General features: G+C 41.6%; 1 protein-coding gene across 1 annotated transcript in view; it reads left to right on the forward strand.

Annotated features, from left to right (window-relative positions):
* T265_03340 (hypothetical protein) overlaps nt 1-17974 on the forward strand; it is a gene marked incomplete at both ends in the record, with an annotated part of 53970 nt that overhangs the window by 25496 nt on the left and 10500 nt on the right. Inside the window, 2 exons of the mRNA XM_009167801.1 lie at nt 5636-5709; nt 14243-14536. Of these exons, the coding sequence (XP_009166065.1) occupies nt 5636-5709; nt 14243-14536 (368 nt within the window). The remainder of the gene's footprint in view (nt 1-5635; nt 5710-14242; nt 14537-17974) is intronic.

Here is a 17974-nt window from a genome sequence, read left to right on the forward strand (position 1 = left end):
TATATATATATATAGAACAATATTTGGAGTAAACACTTTTTTGTACCTATCACAGCCACTGAGTGCAACTCTGACATACCTGCTGATAAATAAGTGAATTTCATACATGAGTGCCAATTTGAAAAAGAGAAAATTCAGTTCCACCAAACCGCGATGGCGAAGGGTTTCTCCTGAATAATATTTTGTGCACATATTTCTTTTGTGACTACCTGTTGTACAGTGCCAAAATCACTTTAAGTGAATTGTCGGGGATAGCAGATTGTGAATATGGAAACACGGTTGTGTTTTACTGCGGATAGGTAGTCAAATACAACAAGTTACCCTCGAACTGAAGATAAATATTGAGTTGATTTTTCTCGTAAAAAAGTTGCATTTGTGGTCAAATAATTGTGAATCAGTTATGTACAACTTTCCACTTCGCATCAACTCCATTTGACCGTTCCATGAAGTTAAACGCCAAAAAGAATTATCTTTGATGTTGCTTTATCTTAACCCATGCTGTTTTTTATTAGGACTGGAGCCGCCAAATAATGAGAAAACCAACTGGTTTCACTGGCCCATTCATTTGTCCATCCGCTGACAGTATCGGAGTTGTCTGACATTGCAGCGACTTATTTAGACAAAGAATCAACCATTGCCGCAGACGTCACCATAAATTAACCTAATCTGCCTAGTTATTTGATGGTTTTGATCGTCATGAATTGGATCGAAAAGGTGGAAATTTTAGGGGTATGCCTTTATGGTATTATTCAGCTGATGGAGGGGTTATAGGAACATGGTCGGTCTCTCACCTGGTTGTACGTAATTTCCCGAAGAATCATATTTAACTTGAAGACTATTTTGGATTACCGCCATCAGTTCCAAACTTGCTTTAAGGCAGAGTTACGAGGCGACCCGCAGAATCACATCAAAATCCCGTGGTTGCTCAACAGGCCAATGAAAGTGTCTAAGAGAGGTAAGATGCGATTCGCAAGCTGAAATTGCTCTTCCCAAACCTAGAAAATGAATAAGAAAGTAATGCACCTCGTGGGTGAGAACGATTTGCTATAAACTTGTTCTGCTGGATGCGAGTCTTATAGGGAGATCAAATGAAGCGGTTTTGGATCAAGTGGTTACGAATTCCTGTAAATTCAATGAGAGGAACGTGTTTTATGGTTGATCTTCCTTGCTTCTGTTGAGATCAATGATAACAATCGTAACCATGATAAAAGCCAGTAGCTGCAACAACTGAACACGAGGCTTGTTTGCTACGTCTGCTTACAGTTCTTAAAACATTTCCACGGATAGAACACAACTCAGCTCCGATGATTTTTGGTTACGACAGATTCCCTGCTAGCTTATTTAGACGGAAGTTTTTTTTAATGCTTTTTTGCTGTTACTTAATACAATTTTTCCAACGGTAGGGATTGCTTTATTCATAAATAAAACGTCAACCGTGTTCATAGTAGTAACAAAGATTTGCTCAGATATTAGGGTGCCCCGCCAAATAAGGCTTTTTTTCTTCACTGGCTGTCATCGATTGGGGTTTAGCAATGAACAGTGTGACCCCACTTTATCTGTTTCATATGGTCTTACACAGTATTATGCTTCTGGTGAAATCATGGCTTCGCCCAGCTTTGGGTTATCAGCACATCCCGCGCTGGCCAGACCATCCGGCATACAGCACATGGATGGTCCCAATTTTATGCATATTGACTAGTCTACGGAAACATGGCAAGGGATACAGTGCCTCCACTCATAAAACAAATTTATACGTCCGTGGAAGTTAGTCGACCCAAAAATTACTGATAAAAACAAAAAGGAGTCTGTCCGTTAAGGCCACTAACAGCATAAAGTCCAGCTTACAGTGGTTGTTCATTTCTCTAAAACTGCAGCGTATGGCTCAAATCAGTTGAATGAAGCGATCGTTTTGTGTACTGCAATTTTGATTACTTCTACAAAGCCACTACTTCTGTAAGGCCACAAACACCACTGTGTTACTAAGGGCGCTCTTATTATCCTGAGGAGTGTTCTTCGATTTAACCGACGAAACGGTCATACAGATATCGATTGCTCAATTCTCAGGATATTGTTTCGGAAAAAGCACAGAATATGTGCACTGGAACGGTGCAACACAAGTCCGTTGCAATTTCTATTCGCGATTATTAACCATACACAGTGCATTCAAAATCGATACACATTTCAGATCAATTCAGACAAGCTGTTTGGATAAGTTTCCAGCGGTATCCTCGGAAAATTTTGATCGATGTATGTTCCGCTCCTACAACTTACCAATCAATCGCCAAGGCATGTGTTGTGCTTATCCTTTTTCAAGTTGTGTCAAATAATTGAGTAGTGCCGTCGAAGCACTGGCCTCAACAGCTATTCCCACACGGATGCGGTGTTTCTCAGTTGAATTAGAAAGGTATCCGATTACTTCAAGTCGATCTTTGTAACGCTGAGTTCAGAACCTGTTTCAAATACTTTTTAGCAGACAATGCAGGTCCGGTCATGCGGCTAGTTTAAAGAGCTACTTTGGTTCCGGATCATTCACTGCACTAAGTGAAGTAAGATACCGAGTAAGGTAGCGAGTATAGACTTAGTTACCTCCATAGGATTTAAATGAACAGCACCAAACCGGTAGTGCAAATGACCCAACATAACCACTGGAACACCCGAACAATCACAACCGGCACTTGAATAGAGGTATTTCTACGGATGTTTCATAATTCTGGATGGAATATACCAAGTTCGAATGTGTAGTAAAATTTCCCTCATGCTACAATCTGCAGCAGTTACACATTTACGCAAAGGTTTAACTGAGAATGCTGTCCAATCCGACTGAGGTTTGTTTCCCTGTTTATGTTACAGTTACTGACTTTGCCGTGAAATTTAGGTGGAGGTCTTATGTGGATGAACACGTTTCCCCATCCGGCTTCTTTATGTTATTGTATGCGTTGGTCCCAGTCAGATCATCAGCAACACCTTGGGGACTAATGTAGTATTATTGTTTTCCGCATAATCTTTCGTCACAGTTTGAGCCTGTTGAAGAAGTTTAGACACGCATAAAAAATTCGAATCAGCTTAAGTTTTTCCCGTAAACCATCAATATTTGGTGGCCTCACCTAATGAATATTGCTTGCCCAGTATGCACGATATGTATTACTGCACACGTGTATACAAAATCTTATTGGTGGAAGTTTTACGGGGTCTTGCATTGATCTAAGCAGATCATCAAGGACTTACCTCCAGAGGTCTAAAACTTTGTAAGGTATTCAAAATATTTCCTACCTGTGTTTAGCAGTTTCATCAATAACTCGATGAAATTGCCACCGTCATGTGATCCGGTTGGTTGTGAGCCGTTCTGTTGCTTCAAGTGTGACGCGTAAAACGGAAAATGCGATAAAGATGCTGTGGTTTTGAAATGCTTACCACATTTCTATGCAATTAAAATGCAGGCAGACGGTCGGTAAGCTTAACTTCAAAAACAGGGTCTTATGGGATATTAATTCCTTTATTTACTATCAATGTGCAAAAACATCTTATACTTTTAATTTTCAAAGATTCCCGACAAAAACAGCCTTGCATAAATTTTTTTCTCTTAGTTACCCCAGACTCACGGAGCTGTTCACCGAAGTTTTGGGTAGGACAGCGTTATAAATCAGATTTTGATCAAAATACAGCTTTGATTAAAACCGAAACCACCAATAAACGCAACATTTAATGCGTGCATTTTCACTATGTAGTATGATTCATAGTACATAAACTGTACCCCTTCCAAGTCAAGAGGTGAATAATACCACATCTGCCAAAGGTGCTTTTAACCGTTACATTTAATTAAATCCAAGTGCTCGAAACCATGAATGATGTTGTTCGTACAAAAACGAGCTCATTAATCCCGTTCAGGTTAGATCTAAATGATAGCTACAAAAATGAACCCTTTTTTACTGAAATTCTTGGTGTTAGCTGATCGAATACTCGTCTTCGAGACCCGGCTGCTCACTATGAGTAGCAAACTAGCAGTCGTTTTAAAATGACAGTGACATTTTATTAAACTAGCCCATTTATTTTTTGATGAAAAAAATCCACTGCTTTTCATCAGCCTTTGGTTTTTTTTAAGGATTTCACACCCCCAACAAATGCATATCCTAATTGTCACCATGTCCGAGGCACTGAACTGTTGCTCACGTTTAAGTGTTTTTATTTATAAAACCAAATATACTGGAGCAGAGCTGATTCTGGTAAGTTAGCTCACTCATCACTAATCTTTCGGTTTATATGAATAACAATCGAAGCAAAAAACAACTATCGCGTGAGACAAGGGGAGTTAGCCCGAAGAAATTCACAAGCAGCTTGATTTCTCATCCTCAGGCTGAACAGTTTCATGGGTAACACATTTGTTAATCTCCTTGGGCAAAAGCAGTTCACGAGTTTCCATTAACCACAGGTTCTACTTGAATAGAAATTACACACAACAGACCATAATGCTAAATGGAAACTCAACGGAATCGTAGGTGAGTTCCTCCATAGTTCCTCGTAGGCTGTCGGAGTCTTCAGCGACCTCATAAGCAGTGTGCACCTTCAAGAAATGTACTGCGATATCGTGAGCATTGCATAACTGAAGCATCAGAGAGCTTTTGTATAAGACGTTCAATTGGAGTATCTCGCAAGCGAGTGATTCATTTGGAGACCAATTTCGTTTTTTGTCAGTACTAAGAAAATTCGCAAATGAGCGTTTGTCATTAAAACAGCAACGTAATTGAGACCGCTGTCGTTGTAGGAATAATACACCTTAAGAGGTCGGCTTCTGTCAACACACAATGCTCATGGACTCAGTCAGAAGATACTCTTTGGACAAGTACACATCGACGACTGTCCTGAGATGCTTCGTCGTTCGTTTACAAAGAAGCTACTTGCCCATCATCTAGAGCTCAACTCAGTTTTCGCAACTGGATATTCACAGACCACCTGAGCGGAACCGGCAACAGTGGTCCGAACCGCTTCATTTTCCCCTAAGTTTTGTGTGTTTAACTTGTCCTCCTTAAACGACAGATTAATGTACGAATACCAATGTTAATTTACTCCCGAGTCTTCGCAAACGCTTGTTTCCATTTTTTCTAGAGCTATCCGTTAGCTCGTTGGCGCTATTTGATTCGTTTATTTAGTCAAGATTCTCATTGTTGAGATAGGCTTTGAGGTAGTCGATGCGTTAAGCGGAGAGAGGGTATGATTTCCACCTATACCATACGTAATATATCTGACATATAGTGATCCTGAATGATGTGTTCATACTGGATTAGACGTAGGGTGAACTATTTGAACGATTTTGTACCACAGTCTTTATCGTCACCAACATTGTCATCTACATTGTTGTCAGTGGTATACTCAAGCTCATGGTAATACTATTATCACTACCACTGTTGCCAATAACAACAATGAAGAATAGTTATTATAACTCTTGTCACCATCTTCCTCGTTGCCATCAGTCTCGACGTTTGGATTATGTATTCCTAAGACTCGTTTTGCTTGAGTGTACCGGAAGTGAGAATGAACGTGATGCTCGTTTCCTATCCAGGACACCAGCGAGGTGAGACTCAGTTTTAATTCCTTCAAAATTTCATTATACATTTGTTTCATCTTTCCAATTCGTTTGCAGAATTTGTCGGCTGAAAAAGAAAGCTTTTCATGAAGCCAACAAGATAAAGTACACCGGTCTAGAGAAAGAATACTGTGAGTCCGGTTCACATGCTTTTCCCGCTCGTTTCGTCAAGCTTTAGGTAAACTAATGTTAACTGTGAACATGGACACCTTCCTTTCGTACAATATCACTGTAAGCATCAGCATTCCACCGTTTCGTACTGCACCTTTGGAGCCTGAGGTATTCAGACAGCAAAGTTCCCTGCGGATCTGTCTTGGAAAGCTACAGGCCATTGAAATTTCCTTTTAAAATTTGCAAGTTTTTCCGGGAGTCGTTTAAGTTAACATACTGTTTGTCTTCCTTCACTTTTTTCTGTATTTACTGCCACTTAGCTGCTGTAGGTTTTTGGCCGTAGAACTCTGCCCATTACTGATTGTGATGCTTTCAAAGTGAATAAGCGTAGTGACTTTTAAAGAAAACTTATGAATAGAGAACCGTTCAGAACTCAGACTTCTCTCCTGAGTGATAAGGTTTTATTAATATGTTATTATTATCATTATTTTTATTTTTATTATTATGTTTCCTAACCTTAAGCGGAACACTGTGACTGTAACATAGTTATCTTCAGAATATGCAACGTTTTCGACCCATCAAGTACACGCTGCATAGTCAAAGCTTATCAGGATGTCTCCTTTTCCAAAGAAACCCGTTTAAATCATTTCATTTAAGTGGTCGCCAGGAAGAACACAGGTCATTTCCTATTAGAAGTTCAGCTGGCATTTTTCATTGGGTAGGCATTTTGATAGAATGCGTACAAATGCATACAATAACGATTCCGTAGTGTTTTATTTGATTTAGTCTAGCCTACTGAAATAGCGAACGGTCTTTCTGGTTTGCTGTTGCAATAACTCCCATAAATCAGGGCGCAAGCATAAAGGAAAACATATGCACAAACCAGCATTCTGCGATGCACAACTAGAGAACTTCACTTTACAGCATGTCAGATTTTAAGAACTTGTGATCTACAGCTGGACGACCAAAGTTTCTCCCGCATTGCTTTTGCTGCATCAGTTTTGCTTCTTTCAAGAGTTAAGTGAAGAAAACAGGTAATAGAGCTTCTTCACGACACTTTCGACTTCTCGTGCAAATTCATCATTATTATTATTTTACTCACAACAGTATGACAGATGCATTCACCTAAGTGTAAACGTATTTCAAAGAATATCTAAGCTACACGGTTAGTTTTTATAGGCCCGCATAGCAGCATAATTAATCTAATGAGTCTCAGTTAACTACAAACAGGAGACATCGATGAGCAAGCACAGACAATGTGTATACGGTAGTTCCAACTGAATTCATTTCTCCCTTGGTACATTTACCCGTCTCAATGTTGCTAATTTCCCCCGGTTCCTTAAATTTTACTACTACACGTCTACAGACCGAAAACTTTTGGCAATTTCTGATGGCGAGATTCCCAAAAGGGGCTTACTTCGTCTAAGAACTAACAAGACACAAACATCGCTTGGCCTATTAATTGATTTATTTCAGTTCTGTCAGGCTTGTATGTTCGCAAGCTGCGCTTATTTTTGCTGGCCATCCCCAGCTCTCAACCTCAGTACTAAATAATGGGCCTCACAGTAAAGAACGAGTGATCTCATAGCTTGCGTGTATCGTAGCAGATCATAGGATATACCTGAAACTCTGGCTGAATTGTTCACTTGCAACTTGCAACGCAAAGAAAATGAGTCGATTTGCTTGCCAGCGTCTCAGAACTGAAAACAGATGAGTAAATTAAAAAAAGGCAACAAAACGCTAAATGCGGGTTGTTCAGCTACATCAATCCGAACTAGTGAACTAAGGTAAAGATAACCGGTCAAAAAGTTACAGTGTCGTATACAAATAGTGGAAGGATAAAAAAATGTCGCCCGTCGTTCTCTAAGGCCAAATGCGTAAACCTTGCGTGGTTCAGAATGCAGATTGCTGTTGTGCACAGCACACCATGACCAGCAGCGTTGACTGGTCACACAAACCTCAGAGAAACGAGATTCGGTACCCTGATGTCATGATCTGTGGTCTCTTCGACGGACTTGAGGAACGCGAACTCTGGTGAAGCTTACCGCTTGAATTTTATGCTTCCATTTGACCGACAGCAATATTGTCATTTGATAGTTTTACGTCTTCCTACATGAGGTTGCCTTTAACACTCGCCACAGATTCAGTTACCTCAAATTAGCTCCCAACATCTTTTAAGGGAAGAACCTTATGTTCAGTTATCTTCCTCTTTCCTTAGAACAGCTTGGCACTGATTGTATGCTGGTGGTCACCGAGACGGAGTTATGTATTGAGGTGTCCCGATTTTAACCATTTTATACAACTGGCACCAGGATCAGTATTTCAGTTACTGCTGCCAATTTGAATTCTCCGGGAATTTTCTTATATCTAATTAAGCCTATATGCACAGTATGGTACGTCAGATTTCAATCCATCCAAACAGTGTCTCCCTCTAGCTCGTTGTCTCCAAAGTCGATATGGCATACGTTTTTTCATGGTTGTGTGAACGGACCAGATTGGAGACACGATTTCCAACCGGTTTGCAGAGCAGCAGCACTGGTGCCTGTCAGTTTGCACTACAAACAAATGAGAGGCGTGCACCAGGCGCATTGGTGCAACTTGGATCGACCGTTAAACAAGCTCATGTTCCATATTGACGTTTTGCTTACCGAACGGAAATGAAATGCTGCCTCCCCCAAATTTGTTGTGATAAACTGACTCAGAAAAAACTGCCGTCCTAACAAAACAGGATCTGAGTCACCGAGGCATTTCTCATCACTTAGGAGAATATGACACTCACTCACTAGCATAACATTAACGAGCAGCTACGCCGTTTGACAGATTGGATAGTTGGATAGCCCACTAATGCCCCACTACAGTTATGCTATTGTAGGGATCTTGAAAGTGAGTAATCCAAAAAGAATAGGTTGCACATAAACAGTTTCTTTAAGCTACCTCAACGACTCTCTGATGAGCCATCTGTATGCCTCCGTCTTTTCGTGCCTGAAATCGCTTGCTAAATGATATGTGGATCTTCCCACAAGAAACTGGTTCGAAGTGATACTATATTATATTTGTAAAGACCTGAACAGTTCTTATGACAGATAGGCAGCCCTGAGAGAAATAGGCCCCCAAGACGAGAATGGCTCTGTCGTCCCGGAAGAAACGTATCTTTGAACGTGCCATATTATAGTGAAAACTGCAGGTTTTGACCCTACCGGATGAGGAGACTTTGGGTAAGCGATTATTAGTAATTTTCAAAACCGGTGAAATAAAGAAATGAGAGACTTTTTATTAAGTGGAGCTGTTGGCAACAAGAACTTCCCGGCTCAGGGACGTTTTAGTTACTACGTTTTCGATCTTTTATCAGCCCAGCGAGCTTGAACCCTTGTAGCACTCCATAATAATCCATTAAATAGACTACGTCAGCACTAACCTGAAAAAAACAGAAAGTACACGAAGCCCGCAATTCGACTTGGGAACTGATTCGAAACTTTAATCTTCTACTGATTCTGTCTGCAACAACCCGTACGCTAGCACAACCGTCAGGTTACCGAATTTCTTTTCCACGCTGTAATCCGAAGAGATAACCATTCTCATAATGAAATAACCATCTTTGGACACATCTGCCATTTGAGGATGACTTGAAAGCGTAAGACAACGTTTGTACAGAAAAATATCGGGCCTGTTTTTTGCTAAATCATGACTAAATCGTCAATGTTAGAGACAAAGCTCTCGTTGGCTGGTTTCCGTTTTTGGATTGGCCTTTCACGTCGAACGATGCAAATGGACCTACGCGCACAAGCGCGTGTCTGCATATGCAGCAAACTGAACCCCATAAACCAGGTATGAGCTTTACTTGATCTCGTGGAGACAGTTTTAGAGCTATTAGGATGCCCATCTGATGACTTGCTTGTCCATTCAGCTGAGTGCAACGGAATAGTTGTTGGCTGTGAACAAAGGATCATCTGGTGATCCGTAACACTCATGAAGGGGTCTCCACACACACACACCACACACTCCACAAACTCATTCATCATTCAGTCCCGTGCGTGCGACAGGTCCGGAAAGTTACTTCAAGTTTAAGAATATACGCTAATTAGGATAATAAATTGAGAATTTGCGGACATAGATGAGAAAAGTTTAGAATCTGAACCCAACGGTATCCGTGACTTTATGAATGTGGGTCTTAATTTGATGGACCGGGCTCCCAAAGCCAAAACGTCTACCAAGCCGATAGCCGAACAGCATGTCGGCATCCCTAAGTACAAAAGCCACGTTCAAAAGTGAATGACGCGGATGCAAGGATTTCCTGTGTTTTTATCTCAGTGGGGATCTCAAAACCACCTAAATTTGATCTATTCTTTTGCACCAACGATCGCATTCCTTCACGCAGATTCCGGATAAGGTTGGAAAATTCCAGCGGATTGTTGCATTCAGAAAGAAGTGTCTACAGCGCTTCACGGTTGATGAAATAATGGTCTCGTTAAGCTAAGGAATAGGACATGGGATGGCCAAGATGTTAACGAAATTCTTATTGATGCCGTAATGCCGCAACTGCCAGATCCACCATACTGCAACCAGCAAGGAAACCATAGTTTGCGGGAATGTCTGCTTCAGTCGTTTCGCCTGTCGAGCGGCTGATATCAGTCATTCTAGGAGCTTGCTGGCATAGCTTATCAGGTGTATTCTCATGTAATTGCGACGTGGTCTTCCCTTCACTTAATAGAGTCTATGGTTGCCAATTTATATGGGTCATTTGGAAAAGTATATTCTTCATAATCGGAAACTACACGTAAACAGTTTTACGTGAAGTATCCTTGCTAGCTAACACTCTTCTACAAATGCACGTCCTCCAGCCGCAGCAAATGATGGGACGAAGGTGCGGGAACCGTTTCATATCTCGATGAGGCTGTTTGTTTACTGGAATTCGATCGACGCTCGTCGGTTGCTTCAATAGTTAGTTAAAGCACTTGCGCCATAAATCCAAAATTTGTGCACTTGACGTCTACTTCAGTCCCAGGGTAATATCCTAAAGAGATTGGGGAGGCTTTAAATCCAAATCACAGGTGGCTTTCACAAAGTCATAATATTTGTTGTGCCGCCCTTGGGCGGCAAATTATTGGATTTGTTTCTTTTGTTTCCCATATCTTTTGTCACTGATATGGTTGAACTACCTAGTCAAGTCACCTGAAGAACCCTTCTGTTTTTGTTTTTTGACCTTTCTCTGCTATTGGGTATGGGTAGCAGCAAGCCATTGACGATACAAAAGCAGCATGAGCCACAGCAAAGCACTGATTTAGTAAAGCCTCCCATGTCGCCCGTTTCTCCGGCATCATGTGCGTATTATGTTTGCATAACTCGGCACCACCGGCTTATGGCCCTTTGGGTTTACACCACGACCTACTTTCTCTAGTTATCTGGCGTTCGGAGCCTAATCTGACCACCTAAGTTACGAGAACTAGGGGAGTAACCTTTGAGTGCTACGAATTTTCTACTGAATTCGGACCCCACATTAGCCTCCCATTCGCCCGTTTCTCCGGCATCATGTGCGTATTATGTTTGCATAACTCGGCACCACCGGCTTATGGCCCTTTGGGTTTACACCACGACCTACTTTCTCTAGTTATCTGGCGTTCGGAGCCTAATCTGACCACCTAAGTTACGAGAACTAGGGGAGTAACCTTTGAGTGCTACGAATTTTCTACTGAATTCGGACCCCACATTGTCAGAATCAGGGGTGTGGCCATTATAAGTGGGCCCGTTTCTGGTGAAGATGAGAGAAGAAAAATGCCCAGTGTATTCGAGGACTGGATTGTTGATTTTGATGCCTTCATGCTGGACTAGAATAAAGGTGCCATTTTTTACAAATGAATAGCACACATAATAAACAGCAGTTTCGCAGCCTTGTTTTGTAATGGCTATTGAATACGGCATGCCTGCTGTAATGGCTCGAAGTTTCACTCGATCTTACAGAGAGTGATCCCTCAGGCCGGTTTGCATCGAAAGTCACTGAAGAGCATCGAGAAGACTTGGAGAATTTGCAACCGTCGTCAGCTGTTGTCATCAAGCAGGTTTACACCGTTTAGATTTCTGTCGTACCGGAAAGGACATCCAACTGCCCATTAAGTAATTAAGATGGATGATCCGAATGGTATTTATCCATGCTTAGCTAGAATTGGTGACCTCAAGACACTTCAACAATCCGTACCATAAACATGGCGAGTGGTTATTTATAGTAGGTATTGAGTGAGGAGATCGTAATCAACAAGGTTTCTTTGGTTAGGCCAACCTCAGGATAACTTTCTTCTGACGTTACGGCTACAGCACGTCAGAAGATGTAAATATGATTGGTAGGCTGCTGAAAACAATGTAACTAGGTTCTGCAGTTGAGAAAACTCGCACGATTTCGACAGAATGCTGTGACAAAACATGGTAAATTCGAATGACCGATCCCTATTCATGGAAGGATAAAACTATTCTTTTTCAGTGAATAGGAGAAAACATTCCTTCCGTTTTGGATGGTGAATGTCCAGTCACTAGTTCGGGAAACGCTTTTTTAGAGTTCAGAAAAAGATCCATCTGTCTTGATTGCTTACAACAAATGCAATGGGGAATGGGAGATTTTTATCGTTTTGCAACATCATCCACAAAAGGAACTTTTCCACTGTACTTTATTCTGATGCAAAGCAACTGGTCTTTCAGTTTATCAGAAGGCATCTTAACCGGGAAACTTTATTCTTTGGGGAGGAGGCGGTGAAGGAGTCTTAATTTGGGGCATATAGGGACCTCACTATATAACCTGGTCGTTATTTTGGCAACCCATAGTGATATAGAATACAAAAGATTGTTAGACCAGTTTTGCAGTGGGATTTTGAGCATTGATAATTATGTGATCAAAAGAAGAAAACCCGGAAGTTCATTTTGAGAAATCGTTTGTTGTCGCGGATGATTCGCTCACTGATTTGCGTCTACTACAATAACATAACAGTAGGAAGAAAAAATCCAAATTTTATCTGCCGTTGCGAAGACGGTTCCCAGGACGAAAATTTTCCTAAATGACGTTCAGATCACCCATTGCCTGAATTCAATTCGGTCACCACAGAAAATGGTTAATTACGCTGACCAATGAACCAACAGCATTTGTTTTGGCAATACTGACTGGTTTGACACTTGATTGCTTCTGTAGCAGGCGAGAAATGAATGGATAACAGAATGCTTGATCCATACTGTCATCTGCTTCAGTTCTTCGACTTTGTGCAAGCTGGCTGGAAGAACGTGAGTTCAAGCTGTTGTCGGTGAATTTCATACAGCTAAATGGGAGCCACAGTGCAATCAGATAACTCCTAGTTCCCCTAAGATGGCAGAAACTCTTCGACAGCTGCGAGCTACGGATAGAATCTGACCACCGCTGAACACAAGATAAACTCTCCTGTGATAAAATCGCGCCTCATGCTAGGTGCAAGGAAGCCAAATAAAGTGTTAATGTGATAAGTTTTAGTTTGTTCTCAAGTTGCGAATTCATAGCTCACAGACCGTTGGGGTATGGAACCTTCTTGAAATGCGAAAATAATGTTGAGGAAAACCGGAAACATTGATCGAAACTTGGAAACAAAATGCAAGTAAAAATGAGTTCAGTTAACCCTTTGTGCTGCCTTTAACGCAAATTTACTTCTTATGACGACATGCTTAAATATATGCTCTGGTTTTTGGCTCAGTGGTTGGTTTTATCGTGTACTGAACACTTCCTCTTTAAACAGCTTTATGAGAGGAATGACCAAACGCTAATGCTTAAATATATGCTCTGGGTTTTGGCTCAGTGGTTGGTTTTTTCGTGTACTGACCACTTCCTCTTTAAACAGCTTTATGAGAGGGGATTAAATGTTGACACGCAACACTAATGCTATTCCTATTATGTTTGTGGGCACTGGCTAGCCTATTTCGGAAACAAGAATACCAAATACAAAATAGAAGAATGATTGTTGCTCGTTTTCTATACAGTCCGTGAATTCATTTCCACTTTATTCAACGCAGCTCCCAGGTATCCAGGACACGTGTGACTTCAGGTCAAATGAGAATGAAGCAGTCACAGAGCGACCGATGTGTTCTAGAGCGTGTAGCTTTCGATGCCCTCTTTGGTTACTGGCATCATTATTCGTTGAGCACTGGGTGGTTCATTTTTTTCCAGGTGTAACGGTATTAGCAATGCGGGGGGTCACTCATTACAGTGGAGAACTGTCATGCGAATGTCAGGGACGAGAAAGTGACGTATGAAATACCTGATGTTTTGGCCTTCTGAGTAACTGTTTTACCAGGACGTTACACTCAACAGACTTCCTGAATCGACGAAGTTGCTAGTAATTTAGTGTTGCAAATCATTTTTTGTGTGACTAGGGCCTGTATCAGATTGTATCTTTCTGGTGTGCCTACAAGTAATACAGTACAGTATTATGGACATCTTTTAGATGAACTGACTTCTGTGATCGTCCAGCTTCGAAGACTTGTTACCCATCAGATTGTATCTTTCTGATTTGCCTACAAGTAATATGGTACAGTATTATGGTTATCTTTTAGATGAACTGACTTCAGTGATCGTCCAGCTTCGAAGACTTGTTACCGACCGACTAAGAACCTGGTACAACATGTCACAATCAACTGTTGGCTTGTGTACAGCCTATCCTTCACAGGAACATCCGTTTGACCGAAGTGTACCTACAGAACCACACAATACTCCTAAATTCGTCTCAACAGCGCCGGGGCGAGGAGTTGCTATGGCTGACATCAACAATTCATGTAGAATTCCTTCGTATTACAACAACAATACCTCCCTCACCAGTCATGCAATTCACATCTATGAAAATACTCACAGTAAGCTTATTTTTGTGTACAACATCTACCTTGAATATGGCATACATTACTCAGGAACCAAATCTGCAAACATCAAGCACCTGACGTTGAAATTGACATAACAACGATGCGTGGAGCCTATTGAGGAATTATTTTGCTGACTACCTCACTTATTCATACATTCAACTGGCGTCCAGCTTCGCCTATGAGTCGAAAACTACGCGAAGCCTTGAATGTCGGTCCGAAAAAATCATAAGTATCCAACATCCTTCTCATTGGCAACTACAGGATCGGCGACCTAGTTACTGGTTTCTAGGTGGAGACCCTAACTTAAACGTCTGAAATGTCTTTGAAAAGATTTCACGTGACATAATTCAATAGAAGATAGTAATCTATAGGGTATAGGGTTCTTTTCTGAATCGCATCCAATGTTGTGTGAGATCGTAACCAATAGCTTCAATTTCATTGGATGACTATCTACCCCTTAGCCAAAGCCATTGGGTGCACAGTAAGACTGCTTTAGGTCCTTCTGCTTTTCGGACTTTAGTAGTACCCTTCCGGCAATCCCATGTTCCTCTGTGTATTTGGTATTAGTGATATTAAGTACTGATAAGCCATATGACCTCCAAGTGAACAAGTGACTCTCCGAGTAGACCTCAGGCGTGACTGGACTAGTAACAGGACTACCATCACTGGGATCATCAGCTGCCGCCAAGCTGCTCCACCATGACATTAGATTTCCTAGAACCTGATTGTATTTTCACGGTCCAAGGTAAATGAAACTGGAAGTACCCATCATGAAGAAACGGGCTACCATGCTCAATATTTAGAGGCAGCCAGCTATTTCAACAGGCATATGAAACTTATGCAACAGGTACTGGAGCATTTTTATATACCACCATACGCTAACCGCAGCTTACCTTCAACGGCACGTGGAATGCGCTGTTCAGGTGTGGAATGCTTGGCTGAAGGGCGAAGATAGGTTAATCAAGCAAGGACAGTGGGGGGTCATGAAGTAACCGATTGATGTCCACTGCCTACCATACGACCAGCCGTCATGTTCACTTAATCTTTATTTTGCAGCTTATAAAATGCTGTTTCTTTTCCTTTCAAATATTTCAATAGAACTCCTTACCAGAGTACCAAACTCGGTGCTATTAAATAGAAGTAATGGATAAACAACATCAGTACATAATGAAGTTAAGTAACTTCACAATGCCTTGACATAATAAACAATGACTGAGTATCCAGGTTCTCAGACAAGTTAAATATCGAGGATTTCGCATGCAAACTACAAGGAACCCGGATCTTCCTCAAATATGAAAAACAAGCGGTGCAGTTGCCTGTTTCGTTAACTTTTTAGAAGGTAGTTTTTCGAGAGCTTCGAAACGGTCATTCTGTTTGAATGTTAACATGGATCAAAGTAGTGTGTCCCCGGCCGGTCCTCCTTAAGCGAAAACGTTTACAGAACTGGTTTAGATGCCTTCAGAATGCAGAAACTAATCCTGCCAAATACATTCAAGCCTAAGCGAAATAACTCCCGTAACTTATCCTATACAGATTAGGTTAGATTGCCAAAAATGCGTACGCACCTGATGTGCGAGTAAACTGAAGGGTGCTATAAGCTGGTAATGATGAGATCGATTGAACCGAGACTCCCCTTTAACGAGGCGCTGACCAAATCGAAAAATGAATTCACACAATCCACCACAGATCAACTTTGAAAATAGACTTTCGGCACAGTGCTCGGACTAACAGTTTTTTGTGCTCACATGTTCAATGCGGCTGTCTGAGGGTTGTGAAGCAGATGTTTCACATGTGGGTGGCGCGCTATCCACCATCGTACCATGGGAATGATATGAACAAATTGTGGTGGTTCCGAATGTAATTTCGTGCTCTACATACCCTCCAATTTATATTCGCCTGCTAAAACTGTTATAAGCCCAATTTTTCATGCGCTTAAAAAACGCTAGCGTCGGATGGTGGCAGAAAAAATGGTCAAAACCTGGTATCAATACACTTAGATCGTACGGCTTTTGGAGATTATTAACCTTGTCTACCAAATATCGGGTGACGTTGAAGCCCATCATGACCAACGAACCCCCCACGAATTTAGAACTACACCGGTCAAATGCCTCGTATTTGTCAGATACACTACTTAGGCGTCCTGAGTTCGTCATTGTGTAGCTATGTGGAGAACTCCTAATGACTAATCTGACTGCTACTTTTCAACAAATCGCAGGTTCGCACTGTCGTTTATGTGAACGGACATGACAAGCGGCCCTTGGGGTTCTTCCATCATTAGGGCGATATGGAAGCACTAAGCGCACAATTTGTAGCAATTTTTCCATTGGTGAGGCATCCTTTATGTGTATTTGCCTATGGAAAACGTTCCTGTATTACTTCACCAATTGGTAACCGTCTATATGTAGGTGGAACAATCAGCCATGTAGCCAATGTATGCAATATAATCATCAGAAATGGTAACATTAATGCGACACCGATTGTTTTTCTGCGGTGTAGGCACAATGTTCACCTGATTATATGTAGTCTTAAAGTGGAATAAAAAACATGCGGGCACAGAGTAAGGACCTGGTACAAGTATTCAAGAGTGCTTACACTCGATCAGGCAACCAGGAAAGAAACTGACAACAACTGAAAGCATTTAGCCACCATCTTTGGAAACGCCTACAGACATCCCGAAAGATAGACCAAACCAATATCACCCTAACTCTGCATAGTGCATTTCATACCCTTCTGCCACTTCGCAGTTTTTCCACCCAGCGTCATTCAAAAGTAGGCGCGAAGAATGACACTAGTCTCGGTAGACAATAACTGGGCACGCCAATCACAATGATGATCAGGCGCTCATGGTCGGGCAAATAAATGTTCAGTCTTATATCCCGGAGGTCGCCGATTCGAGATGCCCTACTGGAATTCCGTGAGGTGCGCACTCCTGGTGATTCCCAAGAGGTATAAAATAACTACGCATTGCCTCTCGGGATTTCGGCATAGACTGGTCTAACTTATTGGATGAGTATCCATTAGAAATCCCCAAATCAACCCATCCCAACTCTTTTGAGGCATCGGTGGTTACAAACCCAAGTGTGCCCCATATCAACTGATCGCACAGACCATATCTCACTGGCTCTCACGGTAGCCTGCATAACCAATGACACACCGTTTTGACACCAGAAGTGACGGCACTTGTCAAACGTGGTTTCAGTTTTCAAGAATCCCCCACTTGAAGTCATCCCACCTCCGTCAGTGCCAGTATATCTGTGCCAAACCTTGATGTGTGATGCAGACAACCATTATCTCCGAAGTTGCCACAATTCGTGATCCGTGATAATCTTCACAGGTAGCTTCTCGTATATGCCTTGCCGATGCATGTTTTACGACCCTAGGCTGAAATCACTCTGTTGTTTCATAGGTACGAAATGACGACGTACTATAGCT

This window comes from Opisthorchis viverrini (genome assembly GCF_000715545.1).
Source record: "Opisthorchis viverrini unplaced genomic scaffold opera_v5_46, whole genome shotgun sequence".
NCBI classification, from domain to species: domain Eukaryota; kingdom Metazoa; phylum Platyhelminthes; class Trematoda; order Opisthorchiida; family Opisthorchiidae; genus Opisthorchis; species Opisthorchis viverrini.